This window comes from Schistocerca cancellata, chromosome 2 (genome assembly GCF_023864275.1).
Source record: "Schistocerca cancellata isolate TAMUIC-IGC-003103 chromosome 2, iqSchCanc2.1, whole genome shotgun sequence".
Classification (NCBI taxonomy): Eukaryota; Metazoa; Arthropoda; class Insecta; order Orthoptera; family Acrididae; genus Schistocerca; species Schistocerca cancellata.
In genome coordinates, this window is record NC_064627.1 from 1,046,782,919 (window position 1) to 1,046,806,730 (window position 23,812).

Consider the following 23,812-nt stretch of genomic DNA (forward strand, 5'->3'; position numbering starts at 1 on the left):
TGGAACCGCGCGACCGCTACGGTCGCAGGTTCGAATCCTGCCTTGGGCATGGATGTGTGTGATGTCCTTAGGTTAGTTAGGTTTAAGTAGTTCTAAGTTCTAGGGGACTGATGACCTCAGAAGTTAAGTCCCATACTGCTCAGAGCCATTTGAACCATTTTTTCGCTTGACACAACACGATCAGTGGATGCTGCGATGTCAGATGCCATTTGCAGTGCAGTAGTAATACGATACCATCGTGCTCTTACAGCCAAATAACCGTCCACTCTTTCTGATGTCATTCGTTAAGCAATAGAAATGATTGCTACAAACTTTCGGAGTCCTGCTGACCATCCCTGTCCGACTGGCTGGGAGCGATTGCAGGACAGAAGCCTCACCGGTCATGGATATGACAATCTAAACAGCCTCTGGGATATAGTTTCAGTTTCTATACAGTGTCGCCTCATATGAGAAACAACAGAACAAGTCACATTAAGTCGTCGGGCCACATCAGTTTGCAACTCTTCTGCACAGCCTAAAGTTTGTAGGCATCTTCTCTGTGCCACACTGCACCATCTGTGACTGTGTACACAGTTATTGTGGATGTGGGACTACCCTGCAAACACAACCCCACCTGAGAAGTGCTCTGACGTCATTGTGGGCATGGTTTTCCGTTGATTGGAATGCTGTCTTCCATGCATAACACGATTGTAACGACATCTGTTGACAGTTTGTATGATTATATCGTGAATTAATTAGACGCATGATAGATAAAAAACAATCTGCTGCTTTAATTTTGGACACCATTCTAAGTGTAAACAGAAAGAAGGCCAGTAGTCTGAGTACTGACTGTCCACACTGTCCAGTGCAGCTATGCGCGTCTATGGGTGCACAAAGACTGTCCTGGTTAGTCTCCTAATCAAGGTGTAGCAGCAGCAGTATGAATAAAACGTCATGAATGCTCCACTAGCTCTGCTGTCTTTCTCATACGATTTTACAGAAACTATTCACCAAATTTATTTTTACGCTACATATAGCTTTATATGTCAGCTTCATGCTTAACTGCCCATGATCTCGCTACTGGTCATAATTACTGTGATATTCTCGTTTAAATAAGACGCTGCGCGAAATTCGAAAAAGTTTGTAATGAAAAATATGGGTTGCTATGATTTTGCATTTGGTGCGTATGTTCCTGCAAATGAAATTTAGCTAAGAAGTTGAATTTTTCTTTAGACTTGGGAGGAGATCTTTCTTCGAACTCTCAAAAAATGGAAATTGTGTAGCACATTCACTTCCCATGACTCGCATCTGAGTATGAAATGTTTACAACGTATTTCATAGCGCAAACTGTTTGAGGCATAGGAACGAGATTTTGGCAAATGATAGCACACAATGAGCAAGCATTTGCCACATGGTTAACATATAGAACTTTTTTATCTGTCAGTATAGCCAAAGCCATAGTTTTTATTTATTACTTTTTTCAATCCGTTACTGTAATTTTTTAAGATCCTTCGATAGCTATTGAAAAGAGAATTTACTAGTATGAACATAAACGTGAAATTTTTTATATTGCAGCAAACCGATACAATTAGGTTTTCCATAAGGTATTGAACACACTAGTAGCCTTCTGCTCGTTTAATAAAACACTTCAAAATCGTGCTTCAATAGCTATTTCAAGACGAGTCTGAGCAATTTAGACTGTGCTTCAGCAAAAAATTCAAAATTGCCAAAAATAGAAGTGTAGCCATTCCATATAACTGATGAAGATATTTCAAATGAAAAATGGTTAACAGCTGCAACAAAAATAAATCGCCAATTCTGTTTTAATATTTGCAGAATCCTGTAACCTACGCTATTCTTACTATGGAACAACTGAAATGGAAAATTACCTAAGGATTTTCCCGCTGTTTTCATCTGGGAAGTATGAAAATAATTCACAGCAATTAGTGTACCATATTTCTGTTCCCATCCCCATTTGAATGTAAGTGGTAAACTTGTCTCTCCTAATTATTTCTTAATGTATTAAAGGTAGATCATATATCTATATGATCTATTTTAACTGTAACAGTTTCATGTGGTTTGTTAAGTAATGAAACAATGTACACTCCTGGAAATGGAAAAAAGAACACATTGACACCGGTGTGTCAGACCCACCATACTTGCTCCGGACACTGCGAGAGGGCTGTACAAGCAATGATCACACGCACGGCACAGCGGACACACCAGGAACCGCGGTGTTGGCCGTCGAATGGCGCTAGCTGCGCAGCATTTGTGCACCGCCGCCGTCAGTGTCAGCCAGTTTGCCGTGGCATACGGAGCTCCATCGCAGTCTTTAACACTGGTAGCATGCCGCGACAGCATGGACGTGAACCGTATGTGCAGTTGACGGACTTTGAGCGAGGGCGTATAGTGGGCATGCGGGAGGCCGGGTGGACGTACCGCCGAATTGCTCAACACGTGGGGCGTGAGGTCTCCACAGTACATCGATGTTGTCGCCAGTGGTCGGCGGAAGGTGCACGTGCCCGTCGACCTGGGACCGGACCGCAGCGACGCACGGATGCACGCCAAGACCGTAGGATCCTACGCAGTGCCGTAGGGGACCGCACCGCCACTTCCCAGCAAATTAGGGACACTGTTGCTCCTGGGGTATCGGCGAGGACCATTCGCAACCGTCTCCATGAAGCTGGGCTACGGTCCCGCACACCGTTAGGCCGTCTTCCGCTCACGCCCCAACATCGTGCAGCCCGCCTCCAGTGGTGTCGCGACAGGCGTGAATGGAGGGACGAATGGAGACGTGTCGTCTTCAGCGATGAGAGTCGCTTCTGCCTTGGTGCCAATGATGGTCGTATGCGTGTTTGGCGCCGTGCAGGTGAGCGCCACAATCAGGACTGCATACGACCGAGGCACACAGGGCCAACACCCGGCATCATGGTTTGGGGAGCGATCTCCTACACTGGCCGTACACCACTGGTGATCGTCGAGGGGACACTGAATAGTGCACGGTACATCCAAACCGTCATCGAACCCATCGTTCTACCATTCCTAGACCGGCAAGGGAACTTGCTGTTCCAACAGGACAATGCACGTCCGCATGTATCCCGTGCCACCCAACGTGCTCTAGAATGTGTAAGTCAACTACCCTGGCCAGCAAGATCTCCGGATCTGTCCCCCATTGAGCATGTTTGGGACTGGATGAAGCGTCGTCTCACGCGGTCTGCACGTCCAGCACGAACGCTGGTCCAACTGAGGCGCCAGGTGGAAATGGCATGGCAAGCCGTTCCACAGGACTACATCCAGCATCTCTACGATCGTCTCCATGGGAGAATAGCAGCCTGCATTGCTGCGAAAGGTGGATATACACTGTACTAGTGCCGACATTGTGCATGCTCTGTTGCCTGTGTCTATGTGCCTGTGGTTCTGTCAGTGTGATCATGTGATGTATCTGACCCCAGGAATGTGTCAATAAAGTTTCCCCTTCCTGGGACAATGAATTCACGGTGTTCTTATTTCAATTTCCAGGAGTGTATTTTTTAAGGGCCATCGATAGTAGGGAAACGAGATTTGCTGTGGGTTTTCGCAACAATATTGCCCTATCAGCGCTGACACCAGCATTCTTTGGGCTCGATCTATCACAGCTTCCCTACTGAAGCAGCCTCACCTGTTGTCTGGGACCCAGTGCAGCACCATCACGCCGAACACCTTGCCGTAGGGCCCGTGCTGCCACACGGCCGTCTTAGTCACGTCGGCGTCCATCACGTCTAGCACCTCGTACGCCTTGACAGCCGGCACGGCGTTCTGCTCCTCTGCGTGCTTCACCATGGCTGGATTCACGTCACTCGCGACGATGACGGTTGACGGAGGCAACCGTGGAACCAGTACCTACACACGCAAACGTTTTATATTACATATGACACGATTATAGAAAGCTTTCACGTACAACCCACTTCAGTAAATCAGGAGCCTGGACGATGCAAATAAAGTACGTTTGGTGCGCTTATACCTGTCATCAATGTGCTTTACTTGACGGTAAAATACTAACAAGGGAACCTCCCCATCGCTCCCCCCTCAGATACGTTGGCAAAGTGGATAGGCCTTGAAAAACTGAACACAGATCAATCAAGAAAACAGGAAGAAGTTGTGTGGAACTAAGGAAAAAATAAGCGAAATATACAAACTGAGTAGTCCATGCGCAAGATACGTAACATCAAGGTTAGTATGAGCTTAGGAGCGCCGTGGTCCCGTGGTTAGCGTGCGGAGCTGCGGAATGAGAAGTTTTTGGTTCAAGTCTGCCCTCGAGTGCAAAATTTTGTTTCTTTTTTTCGCAAAGTTATGATCTGTCCGTTCGTTCATTGACGTCTCTGTTCACTGTAACAAGTTTAGTGTCTGTGTTTTGCGACCGCACCGCAAAACCGTGCGATTAGTAGACCAAAGGACGTGCCTCTCCAATGGGAACCGAAAACATTTGAACGCAAGGTCATAGGTCAACCGATTCCTCCACAGGAAAACACGTCTGATATATTCTATAGGACACTGGTGACGGCATGTGCGTCACATGACAGGAATGTGTTGTCGACCCACCTAACTTTTACACTTGGCGAATGGCTAAAAAGATTCTTCTACCTTGCCCGATTTAGGTTTTCTTGTGGATGTGATAATCACTCTGAAAAATGTGATGAAAACATAAGAGTTTGTCACATAAACTGCAACAAATGAATGCAACAGTTTCACAGTCGCACAGTTTTCCCTGTGCTCTGTCAAAACATATGTTTTTAACGTTTTCATACAATGTACCCATACTACGGCGCAGTTACCTCACGTCGGACGGACGGACGGACGGACGGACGGACAGATAATAATTGTCAGAAAACACAAAATTAAACTTTTCAATGGAGGGAAGACTTGAACGAAGGACCTCTCGTTCCGCAGCGGCTCACGCTAACCACGGGACCACGGCGCTCCTAAGCTCATACTAACCTTGATGTTACCTATCTTGCACATGGACTACTCAGTTTGTATATTTTGCTTATTTTTTTCATAGTTCCACACAACTTCTGCCTGTTTTCTTGATTGATCTGTGTTCAGTTTTTCAAGGCCTACCCACTGTGCCAACTTGTAACTAAATCTGAGGGGGGTGCGATGGGGAGGTTCCCTTGTAAGAGCAATTAGATGGAGGGGCAATGGGATTTCCAACACTGGCATTCTTGAACGTCGAAAGCCTCTTCTCCTCCTGTACGGCATGGCTGTGTGCTCCGTGCGGCTGCCTCGAGTCGACCGAGCATGCTGCTGCCTCTACACAGCGAGCGCCAGCGCGCGTTATCAGGGAACTTCCGGTTGCGCAATCTTGATTTTCCAGCAACACGGTGCTAGTAATACTAGGCACCGTGTCGCGCGGCTGCCTCGCTCAGCGGCTAAGTCCGCTCCAAGGTCACCCGCCTTATGCGGCTACGTACATTAACTGCACACAGCCATGAAAATGGCCGTGTGGCGGGGATTTCTAGACTCTGAATGCAGAATAGTAGTTGGAGCTAGATGCATGGGACATTCCATTTCGGAAACTGTTAGGGAATTCAGTACTCCAAGATCCACAGTGTCAAGTGTGTGCCGAGAATATCAAATTTCAGGCTTTACCTTTCACCACGCACAATTCAGTGGTCGATGGCCTTCACTTAACTACCGAGAGCAGCGGCGTTTGCGTATAGCTAATGCTAACTGACAGGCGAAGAACGCATCCGTTAGGACAGTGCGGCTAAATTCGGGGTTAATGAACTATGACATCAGACGACTGACGCGAGTGCCTTTTCTACAGCCTACAGCACCTCTCCTAGGCTCGTGAACCATATTGGTTGGACCCTAGATTACTGGAGAACCATGGTCTGGTCAGATGAGTTCCAATTTCAGTTGGTAAGAGACAATGATAGGGTTCCAGTGAGGTGCCGGCCTGACGAAGCCACGGGCCCAAGTCATCACAAGGCACGCTACAAGTCGGTGATGGCTCTGTAATGGTGTGGGCTGTATTTCTATGGAATATACTGGGTCCTCTGGTACACCTTAACCCATCAATGACTGTAAATGGTTGCACCTGGCCATTCTGGGGCCATTTTCAGCCATCCATGGACTTCATGTTACCAAACAACGGTGGGAGTTTCATGGATGACAATGCGCCATGTCAGTGGGCCATAATTGTTCACGAATGGTGAAGAGCGCTCTGGACAGTTCGAGAGAATGATTTGACCACCCAGATTGCCCGACGTAAATTCTATTGAATATTTATGGGAAATAATCGAGAGGTCAGCTCGTGCTGGAACTCCTGACGCGCCAACTCTTATGGACGGCTATAGAGGCACAATGGCTCACTATTTCTCCAGAGGACTTCCAGTGACGTGAATCCATGCCACATAGAGTTGCTGCTGTACGATGGGCAAATGGAGGTCCGATACAATATAAGGGAGTATCCCATCACTTGTCACCTCAGTGTAAACAGCCTACATATGAACACAGTTCACTCAGGAAACTGAGAACAACGGTGCGTTACCATTTTTGGACATGGAAACTACACAAATACCTCCTATGAGTTACCCTATCGTGACTGGAAAACCTATCTTGTTCCACAGAGCCCTTGAGCTGGCTCAAGTCTTGGTTGTGCCACCGAAAAATACGAAAGGTGACAAATCATTAAGCAATAGAGATGATGGCTACAAACTTTCAGATTCCTTCTGACCATCCCTGTCCGACTGGCTGGGAGCGATTGCAGGGCAGATGCCTCACCGGTCACGGATATGACAATCTTAACAGCCGTAGGAGGACTGTCAGTGCATTTATGTGCACTCCAGGAAGAGAACATGGCCAGCAGAAAACTAGCACGATGTTGATTTGCAGAGTGTCGCCAATCACAGGCAAGCTCAACAGTTCACGAATAGATTCTTTCCTATACTCTCCCGTTACCCATGACTAGCCTGTTATGTTGTAGGGCGAATAAACTTTCACAAAGATGACATATTGATACCGATCGTCTGCAATAGAGGTACCTTTCGTCCGCCAAAACCAGTCTTGCCCCGAGGAAAGCCATTGTGATACGGACTGAACTTAAGTTTTACAGATTGCAATTGAAGTGTTTCATATCGTTATGCGGCACCGTGTCCAGAAGAATTAATCATTACACCGGCCTATGTAGTTAAGTCAATTTGATTACACCGATGAAACACTGGAACACTAAGAAGAAGTTGTGGAACATAATGAAAGTTGGTAGATGTATTTCTACATCTGAAAGACGTCCATTCAGATTTCTTGCCAGTCGCATGAGAGAGGCGCTAGGAGTGTCACTGTGAGGATGCAAATCAGGTTTGCAGTGTATACCACTGTAATGGCCGTGAGTACCTCTGAGATTGTATGTGGTGAGTTGGTCAGCAATGAGTTAGACAAGAATGCCTTTAAGGTGATGTGATGATTGGTTTGTGGGGAGCTCAGCTGCGTGGTCATCAGTGCTCGTTCAAAGTCCAACTTTTTACACAGCCCAACTTTTTACACAGCCCAACTTTTTACACAGCCCAACTTTTTACACAGCCCAACTTTTTACACAGCCCAACTTTTTACACAGCACAACTTTTTACACAGCCCAACTTTTTACACAGCCCAACTTTTTACACAGCCCAACTTTTTACACAGCCCTATTTTTTACACAGCCCTATTTTTTACACAGCCCTATTTTTTACACAGCCCTATTTTTTACACAGCCCTATTTTTTACACAGCCCTATTTTTTACACAGCCCTATTTTTTACACAGCCCTATTTTTACACAGCCCTATTTTTTACACAGCCCTATTTTTTACACAGCCCTATTTTTTACACAGCCCTATTTTTTACACAGCCCAATCGAGTCACTGTCATGAATGAAGATGATGACACAAACACCCAGTCACCAGGCACAAAAATCCCTAACCTGCCCAGGAATCAAACCCGGGATCCCTTGATCCAGAAGCAGCAACGCTTTAAGAGTTTCAGGTGATTAAGACGCCATTATCAACACCTCGCTGCTTTTGAACGAGGTCGTGTAATACAGCTACGTGAAGCTGGATGTCACTTCTGCAATACTGCAGGAGTATAGCCACTGTGCATGACTGCTGGCAGCATCGGCCACGAGAATGTACGGTCGCAAGAAGACTGGGTGTCAGACGGGCGCGTGGCAACAGCGAGAGCGAAGACCATAGTGTTCGGTGAATGGCAATATGAGCAGTGGTTGGCTCCACAGTGACACAACGAACTGTTAAAAATTGTTACTTCAAGGACAGCTCCTAGCCAGACAAGTAGCGTGCATTCCACTGACTCCAAACCACCGCCATTTGCGACTTCAGTGATGTTAAGCGAGAGCTCATTGGAGAGCGGGGTGGAGGCGTACTGTGTTTTCTGATGAAAGTTGGTTCTGCCTCATTGATAGTGATGACCGCGTGTTGGTTAGGAGGTGGTCAGTTTGCGTCCTACAACCAACATGTTTGTGTGCTAGATCAAATGGACCTACACCTGGAATTATGGTCTGGGTGTAGAAGTGCGATGTCATACAACAGTAGGAGCACTCTCTTGGTTATCCCAGACACCCTGGCTGCAAATTTGCACAGCAGCCTGGTGATTCGACCTGTTGTGCTGTCGTTCATGAACAGCATTTCAGAGGGTGTTTTCCAACAGGATAAAGCTCGCCTACATACCCCTGTTGTAACCCAACAAGCTCCTCAATGTGTCAACATGTTACCTTGGCTTCCTCGATCACCAGATCCATCTGCAATCGAGTACATATAGGACATCATCGGACGACAACTCCAGCGTCACTCAGTCAGCATAAACCGTCCCCATAGTGACCAAGTGCAACAGGCATGGAACTCTATCCCATAAACTGACATCCAGCATCTGCACAACTCAATGCATGCAGCCACCATTTTGGACGTTACACCGGTTATTTATGTAACAGCATTTCATATTTGTAATGGTTTAAATCGCACTTACGTTAAGTTGTGATCTTGCACTGTTAAACACTTAAATATGTTACCTAGACAAACGTATTCCCGTTATTTCATCACTATACATTGAGATAATAGGTATGCTATCTAATGCTAACTTTGTGAATGTTTAATGTGGAGCACTTGCTACTTGATGGCTGGATTTTTTGGCAACCTTTGGACAATTAAACCGTAATTTATTTCGTAAATGTTCTAACAAAATATACTACCTAACTCTAAGAGTCACATATAATATGATATATTAAATGTAAGACTTTTGAGGTATCTTAAATTTTTTAAAATATCTTAATGTTAAGTTCTTGCTGTTGTATAGTGCTGATATTGCGCGGGAAAGAAGGACGCTGGTTAAGAGAGATTAATAGCAACAGTTGGACAGCGACTTAAGCATAATAAAGCCATATATGACTATACATCAACGCCGGGCAATTTAGGATATTTAAATAGCAAAACAGCATTTGCATACGCCATCGTCTTTGTAAAGTGGGATGACGACCCCAGCCTTGAAACACTGTCGCAATTAGCATAACGACACGTTGATGGTACAGCACTTACAATCAATTGCTGGCTTATGATAGGCGAGCTGTCACTTCGGACTCTCTCTCTGGGATGCCGCACACATTGTGCTGCGTTCTAAGCACAAGTCAAACAAGTCAGTGTAACGTCAATACTGGCAAGTAGGAAGCAGTTGTTTTATGCACCTGAAATGGATCATTTTCATCAAAATCAAAACAATTTTTCGCAGGCAGCAATGGTGATGGTAGAAGCCCTAAGTAGAAACACTTGTCCATTCTTCTGTTCAACATTTCTCCTGACGTTTTTTGTTTTGGTTTCGAGTTGCTTACGCCGAACATGTATTTGCAGCTATGACATTCGTTGATGAATAAATGTACGTATGCTGTGCCTTCAACACGTCTGACAAGAAAAAATGCACAGTGCAAGTAACTACGTCTCACCTACTGCAGCAGTGCTATGCTCGCCGGAGAAAATGTTTCTTACTGGCGACCTTTTAGCACTATCGATGGAGAAGAAATGCGACAGAGCGGTCCCGTGGCCTTTCACCGCTGACTCAAGCCATGACGTTGAGTACTGCCAGTTGGTTGTACGAAATCTGCGCAGTAAAACTGGTCCACTTGATAGAATGGCACACAGTGAAGTGAATGAAGTTGCCTGATTTTTTGCTGTACCAATGCAAACAGCCCAACGTAACCGCAAGTAATGATGTACCATCTACGTCTACACAAACTCCGAAATCCACCTTACGGCGCGGGGAGGATGGCACTTGTACCACTGCTAGCCGTTTCCTTTCCTGATCCACTAGCAAAAAGAAAAAGGGAGAATAAACGACTGCTATTTGCCTCCGTGTGAGCCCTAATTTCTCGTACCTTCGGGATCCTTACGCGCAGTGTATGTGGGAAGCAACAGAATCTTTATGCAGTCAGCCTCAAATGCAGATTCTCTAAATTTTCTCAAAAGTGTTCCTCGAAAAGATTGTCGCCCTCCATCAAAGGATTCCCATTTGGGTTCCCGAAGCATGCTTGTAACACTTGCGTGTTGTTCGAACCTACCAGTAACAAATCTAGCTGCCCGCCTGTGAATTGCTTCGATTTCTTCCTTTAATCTAACCTTGTACAGATCCCAAACACTGTAGCAGTACTCAAGAATAGGTCATACTAGCGTCCTACATGCGGTCTCATTTGCAGGGGGACCACACTTTCTTTTAATTTTCCTAATAAATCGAAGTCTATCATCTGCCTTTCCTACCACAATCCTCACAAGCTCCTTCCACCTCATGTTGTTGTTGTTGTTGTGGTCTTCAGTCCCGAGACTGGTTTGATGCAGCTCTCCATGCTACTCTATCCTGTGCAAGCTTCTTCATCTCCCAGTACCTACTGCAACCTACATCCTTCTGAATCTGCTTAGTATATTCATCTCTTGGTCTCCCCCTACGATTTTTACCCTCCACGCTGCCCTCCAATACTAAATTGGTGATCCCTTGATGCCTCAGAACATGTCCTACCAGCCGATCCCTTCTTCTGGTCAAGTTGTGCCACAAACTTCTCTTCTTCCCAATCCTATTCAATACTTCCTCATTAGTTATGTGATCTACCCATCTAATCTTCAGCATTCTTCAGTAGCACCACATTTCGAAAGCTTCTATTCTCTTCTTGTCCAAACTATTTACCGTCCATGTTTCACTTCCATACATGGCTACATTCCATACAAATACTTTCAGAAATGACTTCCTGACACTTAAATCTATACTCGATGTTAACAAATTTCTCCTCTTCAGAAACGCTTTCCTTGCCATTGCCAGTCTACATTTTATATCCTCTCTACTTCGACCATCATCAGTTATTTTGCTCCCCAAATAGCAAAACTCCTTTACTACTTTAAGTGTCTCATTTCCTAATCTAATTCCCTCAGTATCACCCGACTTAATCCGACTACATTCCATTATCCTCGTTTTGCTTTTGTTGATGTTCATCTTATATCCTCCTTTCAAGACACCATCCATTCCGTTCAAATGCTCTTCTAAGTCCTTTGCTGTCTCTGACAGAATAACAATGTCATCGGCGAACCTCAAAGTTCTTATTTCTTCTCCATGGATTTTAATACCTACTCCGAATTTTTCTTTTGTTTCCTTTACTGCTTTCTCAATATACAGATTGAATAACATCGGGGTGAGGCTACAACCCTGTCTTACTCCCTTCCCAACCACTGCTTCCCTTTCATGTCCCTCGACTCTTATAACTGTCATCTGGCTTCTATCAAATTGTAAATAACCTTTCGCTCCCTGTATTTTACCCCTGCCACCTTTAGAATTTGAAAGAGAGTATTCGAGTCAACATTGTCAAAAGCTTTCTCTAAGTCTACAAATGCTAGAAACGTACGTTTGCCTTTCCTTAATCTTTCTTCTAAGATAAGTCGTAAGGTCAGTATTGCCTCACGTGTTCCAGTATTTCTACGGAATCCAAACTGATCTTCCCCGAGGTCGGCTTCTACTAGTTTTTCCATTCGTCTGTAAAGAATTCGTGTTAGTATTTTGCAGCTGTGGCTTATTAAACTGATTGTTCGGTAATTTTCACATCTGTCAACACCTGCTTTCTTTGGGATAGGAATTATTATATTCTTCTTGAAGTCTGAGGGTATTTCGCCTGTTTCATACATCTTGCTCACCAGATGGTAGAGTTTTGTCAGGACTGGCTCTCCCAAGGCCGTCAGTAGTTCCAATGGAATGTTGTCTACTCTGGGGGCCTTGTTTCGACTCAGGTCTTTCAGTGCTCTGTCAAACTCTTCACACAGTATCGCATCTCCCATTTCATCTTCATCTACATCCTCTTCCATTTCCATAATATAGTCCTCAAGTACATCGCCCTTGTATAGACCCTCTATATACTCCTTCCACCTTTCTGCTTTCCCTTCTTTGCTTAGTCCTGGGTTTCCATGTGAGCTCTTCATGTTCATACAAGTGTTTCTCTTATCTCCAAAGGTCTCTTTAATTTTCCTGTAGGCAGTATCTACCTTACCCCTAGTGAGTTAAGCCTCTACATCCTTACATTTGTCCTCTAGACATCCCTGCTTAGCCATTTTGCACTTCCTGTCGATCTCATTTTTAAGACGTTTGTATTCGTTTTTGCCTGCTTCATTTACTGCATTTTTATATTTTCTCCTTTCATCAATTAAATTCAATATTTCTTCTGTTACCCAAGGATTTCTACTAGCCCTCGTCTTTTTACCTACTTGATCCTCTGCTGTCTTCACTACTTCATCCCTCAAAGCTACCCATTCTTCTTCTACTGTATTTCTTTCCCCCATTCCTGTCAATTGTTCCCTTATGCTCTCCCTGAAACTCTGTACGACCTCTGGTTCTTTCAGTTTATCCAGGTCCCATCTCCTTAAATTCCCACCTTTTTGCAGTTTCTTCAGTTTTAATCTACAGGTCATAACCAATAGATTGTGGTCAGAGTCCACATCTGCCCCTGGAAATGTCTTACAATTTAAAACTTGGCTCCTAAATCTCTGTCTTACCATTATATAATCTATCTGATACCTTTTAGTATCTCCAGGGTTCTTCTATGTATACAACCTTCTATCATGATTCTTAAACCAAGTGTTAGCTATGATTAAGTTGTGCTCAGTGCAAAATTCTACCAGGCGGCTTCCTCTTTCATTTCTTAGCCCCAATCCATATTCACCTACTACGTTTCCTTCTCTCCCTTTTCCTACACTTGAATTCCAGTCACCCATGACTATTAAATTTTCATCTCCCTTCACTATCTGAATAATTTCTTTTATTTCACCATACATTTCTTCAATTTCTTCGTCATCTGCAGAGCTAGTTGGCATATAAACTTGTACTACTGTAGTAGGTGTGGGCTTCGTATCTATCTTGGCCACAATAATGCGTTCACTATGCTGTTTGTAGTAGCTTACCCGCATTCCTATTTTCCTATTCATTATTAAACCTACTCCTGCATTACCCCTATTTGACTTTGTGTTTATAACCCTGTAGTCACCTGACCAGAAGTCTTGTTACTCCTGCCACCGAACTTCACTAATTCCCACTATATCTAACTTTAACCTATCCATTTCCCTTTTTAAATTTTCTAACCTACCTGCCCGATTAAGGGATCTGACATTCCACGCTCCGATCCGTAGAATGCCAGTTTTCTTTCTCCTGATAGCGACATCCTCTTGAGTAGTCCCCGCCCGGAGATCCGAATGGGGGACTATTTTACCTCTGGAATATTTTACCCAAGAGGACGCCATCATCATTTAATCATACAGTAAAGCTGCATGCCCTCGGGAAAAATTACGGCCGTAGTTTCCCCTTGCTTTCAGCCGTTCGCAGTACCAGCACAGCAAGGCCGATTTTGTTATTGTTACAAGGCCAGATCAGTCAATCATCCAGACTGTTGCCCTTGCAACTACTGAAAAGGCTGCTGCCCCTCTTCAGGAACCACATGTTTGTCTGGCCTCTCAACAGATACCCCTCCGTTGTGGTTGTACCTACGGAACGGCTATCTGTATCGCTGAGGCACGCAAGCCTCCCCACCAACGGCAAGGTCCATGGTTCATGCAATGTTACGCCTAGATATAAACAACATGACTGTATCAAGCAGGACATCACAAATGCTGTATCTGAACATTACAGGTTTGTTTCTCCTACTGATCCGCACTAACTTACATTTTTTCACTTTGAGAACTAGCTGCCATTCATCACAAACTAGAAATTTTGTCTAAGTCATCTTGTATCCTCCTACAGTCACTTAACTTCGACACCTTACCGTACTCGACATCATCAGAAAATTACCGCAGATTGTTGCTCTCCCTGTCTGCCAACTCATTCTTGTATACAGCAAATAACAGCCGTCCTATCAAACTCCCCTGGGGCACTCCTTACGATACCGTTGTCTCTGATGAACACTCGCCATCGAGGACAAGGTATTGGGTTCTACAACTTAAGTCTTAGAGCCAATCGCATATCTGTGAACCTATTTCCTATGCTCGTACCTTCTTTAACAGCCTGCAATGGGGCAAAGTGTATAACACTTTTCAGAAATCTAGAAATATGAGATCTACCTGTTGCCCTCCTCCCATAGTTCACAGTATATCATGTAAGAAAAGGGCAAACTGAATTTTGCACGGAGGATGCTTTCTAAAACCGTGCTGAGTCGTGGACATAGGCTTCTCGATATCAAGAAAATGTATTACATTCGAACTGATATGTTCACGGATTCTGCAGCAAACCTATCTTAGGAATATTGGTCTGTAATTTTTCGGGTCCGTTCTTTTGATCTTCTTATACACAGGAGTGACCTGCGATTGGGACTTTCGCTGGGCGAGAGATTGGCGATAAACGCAAGCTACATAAGTTCCAATGCCATAGAGTACTCTTTGGAAAGCCGAATTGGGATTCTATCCGGACCTCTTTCCGTTGTTCTCTACGCTATGGGTGCTTATTATTATGTAGTTCATATGGAAATCGGTTTTATGTTCAAACGACTGTACGTCTGTACGATTCTCCTGCGTGAACGATGTCTTGAAAGTTAAATTTGAAACTTCTGCTTCCGTTTTGCTATCTTCAAACGCCACACCAGACTGATCAACAAGTGACTGGATGGAAGCATTAGACCCACTTGGCGATTTTATATAGGATTAGATTTCTTTTCCGGTTCTCTGCCAGATCTTTTACTAAGGTATGACAACGATAGCAGTCGTATGCATATCATACACACACATCAAAAAAAGTTTTGCATCACCCCGGTTCCCAGGACTCTGGAAGATAGGCGTTGATTGTGGATATTTTATCACAGACACAGTCCCTTTGACTCTTCACAGATGTCACTAAACCGGCCAAAGATGTAAACAACCATGCATGAAAACGCCTATTAGACGGAGGAGGTCCGACGGCCGATTAGTTCCAGTCATTCCACCAGGAAGGAGGTACACGGCTCGTGTTGTCTGTAGTTAACCATGCCGAGACGGTCAATACAGCGGTTTGATCGATAGCGTCCTCATTGTTACTTTGTGCCAGGAAGGGCTCTCAACAAGGAAAGCGTCTAGGCGTCTCGGAATGAACCAAAGCGATGTTGTTCTGACATGGAGGAGACACAGAGACAAGAACTGTCGATGACATGCCTCGCTTAGGCCGCGAAAGGACTACTCCTGTAGTGTGTGATCGCTACCTACGGCTTATGGCTCGGAGTGATCCTGACACCAACGCCACCATGTTGAATAATGTTTTTCGTGGAGCCACAGGAGGTCGTGTTACGACTCAAACTGTGCGCAGTAGGCTGCATGTTGCGCAACTTCACTCCCGACGTCCATAGTGAGGTCCATCTTTGCAACCACGCAACGGGCCCAACAACATGCCGAATGGACCGCTCAGGATTGGCATCAAGTTATTTTCATAGATGAGACAATCGTCGGAGGCCGGTCTGGAGGCAACCCGGTCAGGCTGAACGCTTTAGACACACTGTCCAGCGAGTGCAGCAAGGTGGAGGTTCCCTGCTGTTTTGGGGTGGCATTATGTGGGGCCAATGTACGCCGCTGGTGGTCACGGAAGGCGCCGTAAGGGCAGTACGATACGTGAATTCCATCCTCCGACCGATATTGCAACCATATCTGCAGCATATTGGCGAGGCACTCATCTTCATGAAGAACAATTCGCGCCCCCATCGTACATATCTTATGAATGCCTTCCTTCAAGATAACGACATCGCTCTATTAGAGTGGTCAGTATGTTCTCCATCTCCATATCGAATATGCCTGGGATAGATTGAAAATGGTTTTTTACGGACGACGTGACCCATCAATCACTCTGAGGGATCTACGCCGAATCGCTGTTGAGGAGTGGGACACACTGAACCAACGGTGCCTTGATGAAATTGTGGTTAGTATGACACTACGAAGACAGACATGCATCAATGCAAGAGGACGTCCTACTGGGTATTAGAGCTACCGGTGTGTACAGCAATCTGGACCACCACTACTGAAATTCTCGCTGTATGGTGGTACAACATGCAATGTGTGGTTTTGATGAGCAATAAAAAGGGCGGAAATGATGTTTATGTTGATCTCTGATATTTTCTGCACAGGTTCCGGAACTCTCGGAACCGAGGTGATGCAAAACTTTTCTTGCAGATATTTTCACGGATGCACGAATCTCTAACCAACCCTTGCTTGTCATTTGCGCGTTCTCTGCTTCCTCAGCAGGTTCTTAATCTCGTTATTATTAACGACGTTGTAACAGTGATCGTAAAGATATTCCAAGTGACAGAAAAGGTGACTATAATGAGGTCTTGTCAATGAAAACAGGTTTCTAATTTGAGACGTACTGCTGCTGTCATTTAATGCAGGTCCATCTTTCCCATTTTCCAAGTGAACATTGCGATGCGAAACGCATGCATTGGGCACCTGGAGTCGGGTATCTCACGGAAGGCCATTGCTCGCAGCGGCACAAAGCTGCATGTATACAACGGGCCAAACACAGAAGCTGGGCTCAAGCTGAAGGTGTACGCGGTAACCGCAAGAGTCGCTACTTTGACTCTCTTCAAATGACGCTGCATCAGGCCACTGAGCCCTGTAAGCTGTAATATATCGAGGGTGTACTTTAGGGTGGAGGTGGCTCGGCGGTGTTTCTGTTTTCTTTCCGTAGCATGGCTTGAGCCGCGTCTTTCAGGTTAACGTCGACATGAACCAGGATGTTCATTTCGGCATTCTGTGTGACCATGTGTTGCCCTTCCTTCTACGAGGGGGATTTCAAGAAGTTACCCGTTATTATGGTGCAACAAGAAACATTTTTTGAATGCTGAGCTACACTTGAAAGCTACGTACGTGGTAGTGTTTCTCAACACTGTCACCAAGCCACTGCAAACCACTGTCGGAATGTTCTACCGATCCTTGAATTAGCCGATGACAGAAATCCACTCCGTAGTCAAGGAACCATTCTAGAACGCTGTGTGAACGTCTTTATAGCTGGAATATCTGCTTCTGTGCAAATGTTCTTTCAGCTTATCGAAAACATAAAAATTGCATGGAGCAACGTCTTGACTGTGGTCTTACTTCCCGATCAGCAGAAAATAGCGGCATCAGCTACAAGTAGGCGAATCCAGTCAGAAGTCAAACTACAAAGATAGGTAGCTAAAACCACACACAGTAGAAGGCCTAAAAGAGGAGGCCAAATCTAAAAACTGGAAAAACAGACGGACGAAAGAGAGGTCTTTGCACGGGAGAGAGGGAGCGGGGAGGGGGGGGGGTTGTTCACGGCTCCCACATCCAGAAAACACGAAGAGATCGTAACTACCCTGCCCCTGCTCCAGGAGTACAGCAGAACCCTGTAACTGAAAATAAAACCAGTTTCACGAAGGAAACTGAGGATCAGTTAAACCATCTGTGAATCCTCTGCTAACGTTAAAGACAACAAATCTGGACAGCTATACTTAGTGTGAAGGGCTAAAAGAAGGGGACTTTTTACCACTGTATGGGATACCGACAGCCCGGCTCCACAACCACATTGTGGGGGTGGCTAGTTACACAAGTTGGCTGGTTGGTTGGTTTATGGGATTAAAGGGACCAGACTGCGATGGTCATCGGTCCCTTTTTCCAAAAAATTAAAACTGCCCAAAGAGAATAAAAAAGAACAGCAGGAAAGACGTCAGACTACACGGGACAAGAAAGACTCCGACAGAGATCAGACAAAACAAATTAAAACACACAGAGTGTGACGGTGGTTGGCCGACCATAGAGAAAAAAAGAGGAAAAGCCAACCACCAAGAACACATTAAAAACTCAGTTTGAAATCAGAGGCCAAAAGCCAGAATCAACACTAAAAAACAAACACTCAGATTAAACGATAAAACCCCCTGCCCGAATAAAACGCATAACCAAGTCCACCATGGCAGAGTCATCTAGTAAAAGTGCAGAGAGCGCGTCAGCCAGCGCAAACGTCTGCTTGAGCACAGATAAAAGTGGACAGTCCAACAAAATGTGGACCACTGTCAATGCCGAGCCGCAGCGACAGAGAGGAGGGACCTCATGGCGCAATAAGTAGCCGTGGGTCATCCGCGTGTGCCCAATACGCAGTCGGCAGAGGACGACAGACCCCTTGCGAGAGACGCGCAAGGAGGAGTGCCACACAGTCGTCGTCTCCTTGATGGCACGGAGTTTGTTAGGGGTGGTCAGACCGCGCCATTCAGCGTTCCAAAGCGAGATAACTTTGCGGCGGAAGACAGCCCTCAAATCAGTCTACGGGAGGCCAATGTCCAGGGTGGGTTCACTGGTGGCCTGTTTGGCCAGGCGGTCAACATGTTCATTGCCCGGGAGACCGACATGACCGGGGGTCCACACAACGACCACAGAGCGGCCGCAACGGGCAAGAGAATGCAGGGACTCGTGGATAGCCATCACCAGACGAGAACGAGGGAAACATTGGTCGAGAGCTCGTAAACCGCTCAGGGAATCGCTACAGATGACGAAGGACTCACCTGAGCAGGAGCGGATATACTCTAGGGCACGAAAGATGGCGACCAGCTCAGCAGTAAAAACGTCGCAGCACACCTGGCAATGAATGTTGTTCATAGTGATCCCCTAGAGTCAGAGCATAACCGACACGACCAGCAACCATCGAGCCGTCGGTGTAAACAACTCCAGAGCCCTGATACGTGGCCAGGATGGAATAAAAGTGGCATCAGAAGGCCTCCGGAGGGACTGAGTCCTTCGGGCTCAGTGCCAAATCGAGCCGAAGGCAAGGGCGAGGCACACACCATGGGGACGTGCGCAGAGGTGCCCGGAAAGGAGGTGGAACAGGGAAAAACCCAAGCCCAGAGAGGAGCTCTTTGACGCGTACGGCGATCGGACAACCCGACCGGGGCCGACGTTCTGGCAGATGGACGACCAATTGCAGGAACAGGAGACGATAGTTTGGATGCCCGGGCAAGCTAAAAACATGGGCAGCATAAGCGGCCAGCAAACGTTGGCAGTTACACAAGTGAAAACTGGGTGAGCCTAATATGACTGATGTGTAGACAGCGTAAGACAGTGGGCATCTTCCGCGAGGAGCGGAAGAAAGAGCGCCAAACTGCAGTAGTCTCCTTCGTTGCTCATTACGGAGAGCAGTAGCGCACCAGATGTCACTCCAATTTTGGGCAAAGAGAGATTTAATGTGTACCCGCATATCTGCACTTGTAATGATAAAAGTCTACCCCTCTAGCCAAATGGCCAGCCAGTTCATTCCCTGGGATTCCCACATGACTTGGGACCCAGGGGACAGCTGAGCAGGCGGCATGGCAAGGGACAGAGATGAGCAAGGACCAAAGGCTGCCAAGAGTAACATCGGTCTGTGGCCTTTAAGCTGCTCACTGGATTGGTACATATTAAAACACTGTCGAAGGAGGCCTGAGTAACAAAATGGAGGACCAACTTAATGGCTAGCAGCTCTGTCGCGAACACACTACATGATCCCAACAGTAAATGGTGCTCCATTCCAGTAAGAGACGTAAAAGCATATCCCGCCTTATCTACCGTTTTAGCATCATTAGTTTAGAGGATGGTACCACACTGTAACTCTTCAAGGGTGGAATGTGGAAGATTTCGGAATATCCTAGGCGTGACAGAGACCTTAGAACCCTGGAACAGGCCGGTCCTTATCCGTTGAAGAGGCACCATCGGAGGGAGGGTTCACGAGGAAATACACGGAGCACTTTCCAGTAAGTGGAGATCCAACAGAGAGAAGTGAGGTGCATTCCAACCGCCAATTCCACCCAAGAGCAGGTATAAGGAGGGAGACATCCCTCGTTTGCAAAGAGGATGGGGAACACAGGATGGTCAGGGAATCGTCGAATGACTATTGTATAAGAAACGAAGAGCTGGCTCCATTGTATTTTAGAGTGAGAATCCCCTCTTCCGCGAGGAGACTTTCGACAGGACTAGTGCGGAAGGCACCAATAGTCAGAAGCACCCCATAAGGACGAACAGGGTCAGGTAATTTCAGAGTAGAAGGTGCTGCTGAGCCATAAATTTGACAACCACAATTTAGTCTGGACAAAACCAGAGCACTGTAAAGATGGAGAAGAGTAGCACATTCTGCAACCCATTATGTGTGGGCCATGTGGTGGAGAGCTTTAAGCTTCAGCAAGGATGTAGTTTTCAAGTGGCGAATATGGGGCATATAGTTTTCAAGTAGAGAATATGGGGCAGACACGTCAGCTTCTTGTCGAAAAAAAGACTGGATCGGGGTGTACTGTGGGTCGATGGCAAAAATGCGTAACCTGCGTTCTTGAAGGGACAAAATTGTAAGCCGTGGGAAAGGTCCAACGCAGAGGTCCATCTGATGAACACGTATTGGGTTAGAGTATAATGACTTTTCTGGAGACTAGAAATCTACTCTGTAGGAATCAGCATGGGTTTCGAAAAAGACGGTCATGTGAAACCCAGCTCGCGCTATTTGTCCACGAGACTCAGAGGGTCATAGACGCGGGTTCACAGGTAGATGCCGTGTTTCTTGACTTCCGCAAAGCGTTCGATACAGTTCCCCACAGTCGTTTAATGAACAAAGTAAGAGCATATGGACTATCAGACCAATTGTGTGATTGGATTGAGGAGTTCCTAGATAACAGGGCGCAGCATGTCATTCTCAATGGAGAGAAGTCCTCCGAAGTAAGAGTGATTTCAGGTGTGCCGCAGGGGAGTGTCATAGGACCGTTGCTATTCACAATATACATAAATGACCTGGTGGATGACATCGGAAGTTCACTGAGGCTTTTTGCAGATGATGCTGTGGTGTATCGAGAGGTTGTAACAATGGAAAATTGTACTGAAATGCAGGAGGATCTGCAGCGAATTGACGCATGGTGCAGGGAATGGCAATTGAATCTCAATGTAGACAAGTGTAATGTGCTGCGAATACACAGAAAGATAGATCCTTTATCATTTAGCTACAATATAGCAGGTCAGCAACTGGAAGCAGTTAATACCATAAATTATCTGGGAGTACGCAGTAGGAGTGATTTAAAATGGAATGATCATATAATGTTGATCGTTGGTAAAGCAGATGGCAGACAGATTCATTGGAAGAATCCTAAGGAAATGCAATCCGAAAACAAAGGAAGTAGGTTACAGTACGCTTGTTCGCCCACTGCTTGAATACTGCTCAGCAGTGTGGGATCCGTACCAGGTAGGGTTGATAGAAGAGATAGAGAAGATCCAACGGAGAGCAGCGCGCTTCGTTACAGGATCATTTAGTAATCGCGAAAGCGTTACGGAGATGATAGATAAACTCCAGTGGAAGACTCTGCAGGAGAGACGCTCAGTAGCTCGGTATGGGCTTTTGTCAAAGTTTCGAGAACATACCTTCACCGAAGAGTCAAGCAGTATATTGCTCCCTCCTACGTATATCTCGCGAAGAGACCATGAGGATAAAATCAGAGAGATTAGAGCCCACACAGAGGCATACCGACAATCCTTCTTTCCACGAACAATACGAGACTGGAATAGAAGGGAGAACCGATAGAGGTACTCAAGGTACCCTCCGCCACACACCGTCAGGTGGCTTGCGGAGTATGGATGTAGATGTAGATGGTGCCTTGGAGTTGGCATTCAGCAGATGCTACCGAGTGGGAGCTGCACAGACGCAAAAATCTGTCTTCGTAAAACGCTGTGGCAACCAGAGGCCCATCAGAGATACAAGTCCACTGGTGGCGATGAGGAAGAGTGTGACACTTAACACAGAATCCTACGGGGTACCTTTCTCCTGGATCTGAGGGGTACTAGGCGAAGTTCCAACTCAAACCAAGAAGAGTTGGTGGGATAAAAACTCGGATAAAAATCGAAAGGGGGCCTCGAAAGCCCCAGTAATAAAGGGCAACTAAAATGTGACGGTGCAAAGCCGTGTCGTATGCCTTATGTAGGTCAAAGGAGACCGCGACAAGATGTTGGCGGTTAGTAGAAGCCTGTCGGACTGCTGTTTCCAGTTTGAGTAGTCAGTTGTAGATCGGAAGCCACACTGGTACAGGGCCAAAAGGTCCTGAGATCCGAATACCCAACATAAACAGAAACTAATCATCCTCTCAAGAAGTTTAAAAAGTAATCGGTGAGGCTTGTAGGGTAACGGGCGAGTTGTGGCGTCCTGGAAATAACTTAAGTTCGGAGTTGGCGGCCACCATTCGGGTCGCTCGACGAGCCGCGGCTTGTTAGCAACCACGTGATGCTGCACAAAGCCGGACAACGTGGTCCAGCCGATTGCGTGGTTGGGAATTCCATGGTGACGTTGTGTCGATGAAGGAAATGTGCAGGGAGTGCCAAATATGGCGGTCTTTGTGAAACCATAATGGCAGACATTTCACCGATCATATAGATATTAATAGTAGCCAGAGGAATCATGATACCTCAAAAAGAAACACGTACATTACCATTATTTGCACAACGATTCTGATGGTGTAATCAGATTTTCAATCTCTCTATTAGTTTAAAGTTTAGTATCTGAATGTAAATTATGCAATTAACACCCAGCAACGAATTTCCAAAATCTAAACTGTTCATCCGGTTTTGTCGATCGACGTGTCTCTGTAAAGCTATTAGTGTAAACCAAAATTGGTATGAATTTCAGAAATGTAACTTGAATAGTACATGAGTTATTGGAGGTAAAGTGGCCGATTACTATTGATCGTGTCAGGCCGAAAGTACCCCACAGTTACTCGAAAAAACGGTAGCAGCATGCTTATAAATATATTACGTCTTTGTTTATATCCGATATATACTATTCATGACGAAATTGGTCAATTATTTACTGTGTTTTAGAAAGCACAGACGTTATGCTACTGGCCTACTTCTGTTATATTGCTTTGTTATATGTTTATTTAATTTGTTTATGTATTTAATAATGTGTGTTAGAGCGTGTTTATGGTGCAGCCATATGAATATTTATTTAATTTCAAGTTCTTTACATATAAATCCAGTATTTCGAATTAGTTTCATTATGTTTGTGAGTGTGCGTTAGCTTGGAGACAGGGCGGGAGCGCTCTAGCCAATCACAGCGATCTTTCCAAAAAAGGACACGTGGAGAGACTGTGTGGAAGTGGGGGAGGAGCATCGTTTCGAGAGAGGACAGGGGAGTCCTGGACAGTATGGCGCGACGGACGCACAGTCGCGGGAAAGACTTGCAGAGGGGAGCAGTTTGCACGTGGTCGTGGGACACAGAAATATTTCGTAGTGCCGACTTGTGCACTGGTGAGATTTCCGTGGCTTCTGCACTGAAGACGTAGTATGCGTTCAGAAGTGATTATCTCACGAGCTACTTTGTTGCTCATAGCGAATTACGTGAAGTACG

The 23,812-nt window shown here is 45.7% G+C and overlaps 1 protein-coding gene across 2 annotated transcripts in view; it reads right to left on the reverse strand.

Moving 5' to 3' along the window:
* The window catches only part of LOC126149306 (juvenile hormone acid O-methyltransferase-like), an 85,233-nt gene that overhangs the window by 38,557 nt on the left and 22,864 nt on the right, over positions 1-23,812 (reverse strand). For both annotated transcript variants that reach the window (XM_049915807.1, XM_049915806.1), the window contains exon 3: positions 3,638-3,858. In XM_049915807.1, the coding sequence (XP_049771764.1) occupies positions 3,638-3,858 (221 nt within the window). The remainder of the gene's footprint in view (positions 1-3,637; positions 3,859-23,812) is intronic.